This window comes from Vicia villosa, linkage group LG6 (assembly GCF_029867415.1).
Source record: "Vicia villosa cultivar HV-30 ecotype Madison, WI linkage group LG6, Vvil1.0, whole genome shotgun sequence".
NCBI lineage: Eukaryota > Viridiplantae > Streptophyta > Magnoliopsida > Fabales > Fabaceae > Vicia > Vicia villosa.
Genome location: NC_081185.1, coordinates 50,259,444 through 50,268,583, shown reverse-complemented (window position 1 = coordinate 50,268,583; position 9,140 = coordinate 50,259,444). Strand labels below are relative to the sequence as shown.

The 9,140-nt window shown below is 36.1% G+C and overlaps 1 protein-coding gene across 1 annotated transcript; it reads left to right on the top strand.

Annotated features, from left to right (window-relative positions):
* Nucleotides 1–888: 888 nt before the first annotated feature.
* LOC131609147 (pentatricopeptide repeat-containing protein At1g02060, chloroplastic) lies at nucleotides 889–4,056 on the top strand. The gene is made up of 2 exons (XM_058880804.1): nucleotides 889–1,138; nucleotides 1,223–4,056. The coding sequence occupies exons 1-2, from the start codon at nucleotides 1,062–1,064 to the stop codon at nucleotides 3,345–3,347; spliced, it is 2,202 nt and encodes a 733-aa protein (XP_058736787.1). The 5' UTR covers nucleotides 889–1,061; the 3' UTR covers nucleotides 3,348–4,056.
* The last annotated feature ends 5,084 nt before the right edge of the window (nucleotides 4,057–9,140 follow it).

Sequence of the window (9,140 nt, the reverse complement as noted above, 5' to 3'; positions counted from 1 at the left end):
TATCATTAAAACCAACCCATCTAATCATTTTCTTAAGCACCGCGCAAAGCTCAAACAAGACACTTATTATGAGACGGAGGGAGTATTGTCTCTCTTACTTTTATATATTTTTTTAATATGTAGGAAATGATCAATTGGGTCATTCATTGTGGGACGAAAAGAGTACAACATAACCTAATGCCCAATTTCTACAAATGTATATTGAAATAAAAAAAGTATAAAGAAATAAAAAACTTACCAAATGTAAGTTTGATGTTGAGCTCTTTAATCGATTGAATGTTGATGGTAGAAACTTGAAAGTGTATTGAATGAGCTTGAGAGTTGATAGAATTTGAGAGTTTGGAGAGTTTGTGAGTTTTGAGAGTATTTGAGAAGTGAGAAATGAGGAGAGACTATGGCACATATTTGATTAAAATAACGTTCGTAGATGCATCTCTGTAACTTATACAGAGATGCATTTCCATAATTTTTTTAACACAGTCTTAAGATCCAACTAAAAAATAATGCATTTCCAAATTCTAGAAGCAGTTTTAGTTTTTCACTAGAATGGGAAAACAACAAGAGTGGGAAAGCAATGTTTGTATAAAACAATCCCCAAATTTTAACTCTATATTGAGTCCTCAACGATTGAACCCTTGAACTATGATTTGTTTGGATTGATGCAATCGGATGAAGTAGTGGAATGTGATGGAATGAAATGATATTTCATTGTTTGAATTATTTAAAATCAGGTAGAACGAGGCATAATAGAGTAATATAAACCTCATTCTATTCCATCACTTATCACCATTACTTCTCCTCCGATTTAGACATAATGAACAACTTATCTCTTTCTGTCTTAAAATTTTTAAACAATAGAAAAAAATCAACGATCTATTCCATCCCGCTATGTTTATTTTATGATATCAGATGCAGTTTTTGAATAAGACCTATTCTATTTTCACATTTCTCTCCCGTCCCTCCTTCAAAACTCACTCCTCGCCGCTGAATCCTCCTCCCTCCACAGTTTCATCAACCCAACCACTCTGAACAACCGCCGAAACCTCAGATAACCCACAAACATGCACTTTCGAACAACATCTTCAAATCAGCGTCTCACTTCAATTTCCAACTTCACCTCACATTCTCCTTCTCCCAGGTTCACTTCTCTTCAATCTTCTCCTTTTCTTCATTCCATTTTCTCATAACAATCATAAAAATCACATTTTTCCAATAATTTCAGGTGCTTCTGTTCTGTTCAAACACAAAACGTTAACGATGAAATTGAACAACAACAACAACAACCCAGATCGAGAAACACAAGCAAAACCGCTAAAACAATGGCTAATCTCATAAATTTCAAACCTTGGTCAAATGGGTTGTTATCATCCTTCACAGATTCTCTCTCCAAAACCACTGTTCTTCAAACACTTCGCCATATCAAGGTACCCTCCAAGGCCTTTCAGTTCTTCAATTGGGTACACGAAAACGGTTTCTCTCATAATCCACAATCCTATTTCATCATGTTAGAAATCCTGGGTCGTGAGAAAAATCTCAATGTAGCTAGGAATTTCCTTTACTCCATTGAGAAAAGGTCTAATGGTGAAGTTAAGGTTAATGACAAGTTTTTCAATAGTTTGATTCGGAGTTACGGCGAAGCCGGATTGTTTAAAGAGTCTGTGAAGCTTTTTGAGAGTATGAAGGTTATCGGTGTTTCACCGTCTGTGGTTTCGTTTAATAGTGTTTTGTTGGTTTTGCTTAGAAGGGGTAGGATCAATATGGCCAAAGAGGTTTATGATGAAATGCTTAACACGTACGGTGTTACTCCGGATTCGTACACGTTTAACATTTTGATTAGAGGGTTTTGTAAGAATTCGATGGTTGATGAAGGGTTCCGTTTCTTTCAAGAAATGGCGAGTTTTAACTGTGATCCGGATGTTGTTACGTATAACACGCTTGTTGATGGTTTGTGTAGAGCGGGGAAGGTCAAGGTAGCGCATAATTTGGTGAATGGTATGAGCAAGAAACACAAAGATTTGAGTCCTGATGTTGTTACTTACACGACTTTGATTCGAGGGTATTGTATGAAACAAGAAGTCGATGAGGCCTTGGCTGTTCTTGAAGAGATGAATGGTAGAGGCCTTAAGCCGAATATAGTTACGTATAACACTTTGATTAAAGGACTTTGTGAAGCACAGAGGTGGGACAAAATGAAAGATATTTTGGAACAAATGAAAGGCGGTGATGGATTAATTCCTGATGCGTGTACCTTCAATACATTGATTAATTCGCACTGTTGTGCAGGAAACCTCGATGAAGCTTTCAAGGTTTTTAAAAACATGGAGAATTTACAGGTCTTAGCAGATTCAGCATCGTACAGTGTTCTGATACGGAGTTTATGTCAGAAAGGGGACTATGAAAAGGCAGAGATGCTTTTTGATGAGTTGTTCGAGAAAGAAGTTTTGTTATGTAGCTTTGGCCCTAAGCCGCTGGCTGCTTCTTATAAGCATATTTTTCAGTATTTATGTAAAAACGGGAAAACAAAGAAAGCCGAAAGGGTACTCAGGCAGCTAATGAAACGGGGAACACAAGATCCCATATTATACCAGATAGTGATTTGGGGGCATTGTAAAGAAGGCGCATACGAAAACGGATACGAGCTTTTGATATGGATGCTAAGAAGGGATTTTAATCCTGATATTGATATCTACGACTATTTGATCGACGGTTTTCTTCAAAAGGATAAGCCTCTCCTCGCAAAGGAGACACTAGAGAGAATGCTAAAGAGCTCGTATCAACCAGAAACATCTACATGGCATTCCATACTCATTAGACTTTTGGAAAAGGGTTGTGTTCACGAGTCTGCCGGTGTTATTGTCACGATGTTAGAGAGAAATATCAGACAAAATATAAACCTTTCAACTAAGTGTTTACAGCTACTTTTTGAACGTGGACTGCAAGATAAAGCATTCAAAATTAACGAGTTGATATATAAGAACGGATACCGTGTAAAAATGGATGAAGTGGTTCAGTTTCTTTGCAAGAAAGGAAGGCCATCAGAAGCATGTAAAATGTTGTTTTTTAGTTTGAAAAATGATCAGAAGGTTGACATCGATTTGTTTAATACTGTTATTCTCGATCTTTGTAAAATTAACAAGGCTTCAGAAGCATTCGATTTGTGCTATGAATTGGTGGAGAAGGGTTTACATCAGGACTTGATATGTCTCAATGATCTGGTAACTGCTTTAGAGGCAGGAGGGAGAATAGAGGAGGCTGCGTTTCTATCGAAGAGAATGCCAAGAGAAGAGAACTTTGACAGACCTGTTCGAAATAACAGCTCTAAGAATTCCAGGCCTGATAATATGTGAGTGACATTCACTTGTTTTTCACTCTTTGTTTTGAACTTTTCGGTTTCGATTATTAGAATCATAAGCTTCTACAGGGGGTAGTTGATGTTCAGACGAGTAGAACATTTTAGTTTGATGTGTATGCTAACGAGATACGATACATTCAACATATTAGGAGGCTAGAATGACATGAAAATCTATTAAGTCTTTTCATTCTTTTTATGTATCTTGAAAAGTGGTTTCAAATTTCAATACTAATTTTCCAGCATCTAAATTTGAATTCAATCTATTAAATTCTACACTTGTTGATTCAAGATCCGAATCTTTGAATAGTCAGGATATGCTTTTATGCTTTGGAATTGAAGATAGCTAAATAAGTTCAATTTCAATATCGGGAGGCACAATCAGATGCCTCGGTTTATGAGGCAGAGATACACAACTTTCTCAGTATTTTCCTGTATTCTAGTCTGGTTTTAGGTTCTTGTTCCCTCCACGCAGTGGCGAAGCCAGAAAATTTTTAAAGTCTGGGCAAAATAAAATTGACTTTTTATTTTGTCAACAAAAATATAGTTTATAATAAAAAAGATAAAACATAACCTTAGAATGGCGAGTTATATAAAATCACGGGGCAAATGTCCTTTCCGAGACTTCTTTCTGGTGAATGTTCGAATAATATCAATATCATTGAGTGACTTGAATATCTCTCGTTCGGTGTAACATCCCATCAAGTCATTGAACCATACATCGTTGATCTTATTCCGCAATTTAGACTTGATAATCTTCATTGTTGAAAAAGCTCTTTCAACAGATGATGTCGACACCGACAATATCAAAGCTAACTCAATAAGTTTGTAAACAAATGGAAATACTAATTTTTCTCAGTTTGAACCATCTTCATAGCCAAACTTTGAACATCTTCACAAGTGGAAAACAAAACATTTCTTTTTACTTGAAGAACATAAGTTTCAAGTTGATCCCTTATTGTTCCACGGTCATCATCAGAAAAGTCTGCATCATAAATATCAGCAAGACGAGCAAGCTTATCATTAATTACATTAGGCGGTGGTTCTAATTTGGCTTCCGGTTGCACAACATTCACATTCTCAATACTTGCTCAATCAATCAAAAATCTCCTCATCTCTGAAATTAAATGAAACAAATCAAACAATCAATAACAACATAATAACAATTTTTATTCAGTTTCATTGTATATAATTTTAACACAACAATGATCACTTAAAAATTTAAAGTAATGCTGTCTTCTATAATTTTAAACTACAAATTTATATTCAGTCTCATTGTAATATAATTTTAACACAACAACTATCACTTAAAAATTAATAATACCAATAAATAATTATGGATTATTAAAAGGTGTAGATTTCAAGTAGATAAAGCTTACACTATCAAACAAAAAGCAATGAATGTTTACAAAAAAAAAAAAATAACAAAACAAAAAAGTTAAAATATGCTCACATGCCACACAAGTCACGTATCTCTCTGTGCAAGCCACAAAGCACAAAACCAAAAGAATAAATGTTTAAAAAAACAAAACAAAACAAATTTTCTATAAAAAATTATTAGTTTTTGTCACGTATCTCTCTCTGCAAAGGCATAAAACCACAAACCCACAATGAATCACAATCTCTCTCTTAACTCAAGGCTCAAGATCCATAGTTCTTCTTCTTCCTCAAATTAACAATAAAAAAATTTTCCAACAACAAACCCATAAGAATAGAAGAACAAGGAAAGCCATGAAACAAGAAAAGTAAAAGCAAGAGAATAGCACACTGTTTGGAGATTGGCGAGTGAGATTCGCGACGAACTAGAGGTGGGTGTCGGGCGTCGTTTCTTCTTTCTCGTTCAGTCGTTCTCACTCCTTCGTTTCCTCTGTTTTACCGTTTTTCTTCTTCCAGTCATTCTTTTTTATTTTTTTTGCCCTTTTTTTATTTATTGTTTACCTATTTTTTCCTCCAATTAAAAAAAAATTGGGCCAGAGCCTGGGCAAGTGCCCAGCCTGGCCGGGGCCTAGATTCGCCCATGCCTCCACGTACTAAATATTTACCTGAAACATTACATTTATGATTTAAAATAGTTTTTGGGTTTAGCGGAAATGTTTGCACTATCATCTAATAGAAAACAAACACTTTGCCATATCATTAAAAAAAATTTAAAATAATTCTGCACTATCATCTAATAGAAAACAAACACTCTGCCATGTCATTAAAAAACTTTTAAAATAATTCAGTATCATCTAATAGAAAACAAAGACTCTGCCATGTCATTAAAAAACTTTTAAAATAATTCTGCACTATCATCTAATAGAAAACAAACACTCTACCATGTGAGACAAAGACTCTGTAGGTTTGTCTCACAAATGTCTGCAAAAAAACTAAATGGGATGAAGCAGACATAGTGAAGGGTGCGAGTTTAAAACCTCGCCCCACCCTGCAAATAAATGAGGGTGGGGAAGGACAAACCTACAGACACTAGATTTTTTTTAGGCAAAGAAAGAGATTATATTAATAATCAAACAAAAAGATTACAAAAAACATAAGAGGGGGACAAAAAACCAAAACCTCTTAGGAGCGAATCCTAAATCTAGGTGTACCCGCCTTGTCTAACAAGTAATCAAAATTAATATCATTAGGGACAGAATTAAACCAAGTGAGGCTTCTACTCGTTAATCCTATATTTGCCAGCACATCCGCGCAAAAATTGGCCTCTCTATAAATATGTGTGATCATGAATTCCATGCTTAGAGTATACGCCCAACACGTAAGCCAACGAGATTTGATTATCCAAGGCACTAGATGAGCATTTGAGAAAGCCTTCACCAAAAGCATACGGTCAGTCTCAATCCATAACTTGTTCCAATTTAAAAGTTTAGCCTTTTCTATAGCAAGGATTGCTGCCATAAATTCCACAAAAATCGGAGTCCCTACATTCAAAAAGGCACTGAAGCTGAGTAAATGATTAGCCTTATCATCCCTGAAAAAGCCACCACAAGCAGCAAGCATTGGAGAACTAGAGGCAACACCATCAATATTGCATTTTATCCAACCAAGGGCTGGAGGACACCAAAGAACTTCAGCATAGCAGGGCTGCATGCGGGGATGAAGCTCAATGTCAAAGGCTTTGAGCATAGCAAAACTCATCATGGAATAATTAGCCTTTTTAGTGGTGAGGTTACCAATCAATTTTGCCTTAGCAGTAATAACAGAAATGCAACTTCTCCATTGAGTGATTTTGTTTTCAAATCTGAACAAATTTCTGGCATTCCAAATCTGACTGATAGTGTGAACAAACCTTGCTTTTATAACTGCCAAGGCCTGAGGGTTCCAAGAGTCCTTCAAAATCTTGAGACAGTCATCCATCTTGTTGATAGTGTATGGAAGTTGAAGCTTTCCACTTAGCCAAGTCCAAATTTTGGAAGCAAAGGGACACTAAAAAAAGAGGTGAGCAGAAGATTCAACAGCAGCCTGACAAAGGGAGCAGATAGAGGGATAATGAATTCCACACATGGCTAAATTTTCATCTGTTGGCATCCTGTTATGCAAAAGTCTCTAAACAATCATGGAGTGAGCCGGGGCAGTGTCATTATCCCAAGGGAATTGTGTCCACCAGTCTTTAGTAACAAGTTTTGTAACAAATGTATAGGCATGCTTGATAGACATATTACCATTTTCAACAGTTTTCCAAGCTAAGGTATCATCACTGACCATTTCAGAAATTGAGAAAGTAGAGATTGTTTGCAAAAGATCAGGCAAGGCAGTGAGAATGTTATTATGAATATCCCAATTGTTGTTGTTCCAGCAGTCAGCAATTTTTAAAGATAGGGTTGGATGATACTTTTCCTGAATTTTGTATTTGGAAGCAAGAGGTTCTCCTACCCAATTGTCTAGCCAAAAGTTGATCTTTTGCCCATCACCAATAGTCCACACACAGTTATCAATTACAATTACAATGTCATAAACCTCCTTGAGACCTTTCCATAAGGAAGACTTGATGGAATAGTTTATGAGCTTGTTCTTCTTTTTAACTCTGGCAGAGAGGAGAGCTGACCAAGAGTGTTTGTTGTTGAGAAACTGCCAACACAGATGGATGTTTGTAGCATTAATCTTCTTGCAGCATTTTTTCCAAGCAACAATGATCAATTTTCTATTCTCCACATTGCCACTCCAGATGAAGTTCCTCATATACTTCTCAATGCATTTGATTATGCTTACAGGCCATTTATATATGGAAATGCAATGGACCAGCCTACCGTGGATCACAGTTTTGACAAGCATCAATCTCCCTGCCATAGACAAGAGCTTAGCTTTCCAAGAGGATAATTTAAGTCTGATGTTATCTGCAAGATAAGAGAAGTGGTTAGCTTTTGGTTTTCCAATAAAAATAGGCACACCAAGATAGGTGAAAGGAGGAGAGCTCATAGAGAATCCAATGATTGCAGCAAGTCTGCCATGTCTAGCAGGTGACATGCCACCAGGATAAATTATTGATTTATCCAAGTTACAAATTTGGCCCGAGCACAAGGCATATTCCTTAAGAATCATGGAAATAGCAGTTACAGATTTTGAATCCCCCTTGCAAAAAACCATAATGTCATCAACAAAGAGAGTATGAGAAGGGACCTTGTGAAGTCTGTTATCTTGAATCAGATTCAAATTGCTGGACTTTACAAGATCAGAGATGCCCCTACTTAAAACAACTTCAGCAATGCAAAAGAGGAGAGGAGATAGAGGATCCCCTTGTCTCACTCCATTAGTACATTTGAAGTAGCCAACTTGCTTGCCATTAAAGCCAACAAAAAGAGTAGCAGAATTGAATAAAGTATTGATCCAATTGTAGAATTTATCACTAAAGCCAAAGCAAGAGAGAGTTTTAAGAAGAAAATTCCAATTGATAGAATCAAAGGCCTTAGAAATGTCAATTTTGAGAGCAACATTACCACTGAAGCTCTTGTTACCAAGAAAATTTATTGCCTCTGAGGTGAGGCAGATACCATCTTTTATGTTTCTACCAGCAATGAATCTTTTTTGTTCAGGAGAAATTATAGAGGGAAGAATGGTAGCTAACCTGTCAGCCAGAATTTTGGCTATGAGTTTGTATTTGAAATTAGCCATAGCAATTGGCCTGTAGTGTCCTATGTTGCTAGCATCCTTGATTTCAGGGATCATGACAATAGTGTTAGCATTGAAATTAGGAAGGATCCATCCCTGAATGAAGAACTGTTTAATAGCATTAATAACATCTATTTTTATAATGTTCCAATATTTGACATAGAATATAGCACCAAATCCATCAGGACCTGGGGCAGAGTCCACATTTAAATTGAGCACAGCCCCATGAATTTCCTTAGGATTAGGTGTTCTCAGCAGCATGTCATTGGTTTGGTCATTAACCATTTTGGGGATAAGTTTTTGGATTAAGTTAGATTGGTTAGTCACAAATCCAGAGTTGAAAAGAGATTTAAAATGAGATTCAATGTGACTTTCAAGGATCAAGGGATCAGTTTCAACCTTACCATCAATTACAAGAGATTTAAGCTTAAAAATACAAATATTTATGTTAATGCTCGCGTTTGCAAAAGCCCATAAGAAATAGGGTGGGACGGGACATAACAGACAAATTAGAAGATAGGAGCCTAAAACTTTAATCCGCTCGGAAAAAAATGCTGACAAAATGGACATGTCCGACGATCTGGATTTATTTTGTCGGCCCAATTGAAATTACAATTTTTTTAAAGAAATGTATTATAAAATAACTTTTATCTATTTTGTCAGTCCAATTGAAGTTAAATTTTTTTTA

What these genes read in the sequence shown, in the direction of transcription:
- LOC131609147 (XM_058880804.1), top strand. Translation starts at nt 1,062, where the DNA reads ATGCACTTTCGAACAACATCTTCAAATCAGCGTCTCACTTCAATTTCC. An exon ending in TCACATTCTCCTTCTCCCAG is followed by an intron (nt 1,139 to 1,222) that starts GTTCACTTCTCT and finishes CAATAATTTCAG; the next exon opens with GTGCTTCTGTTCTGTTCAAA.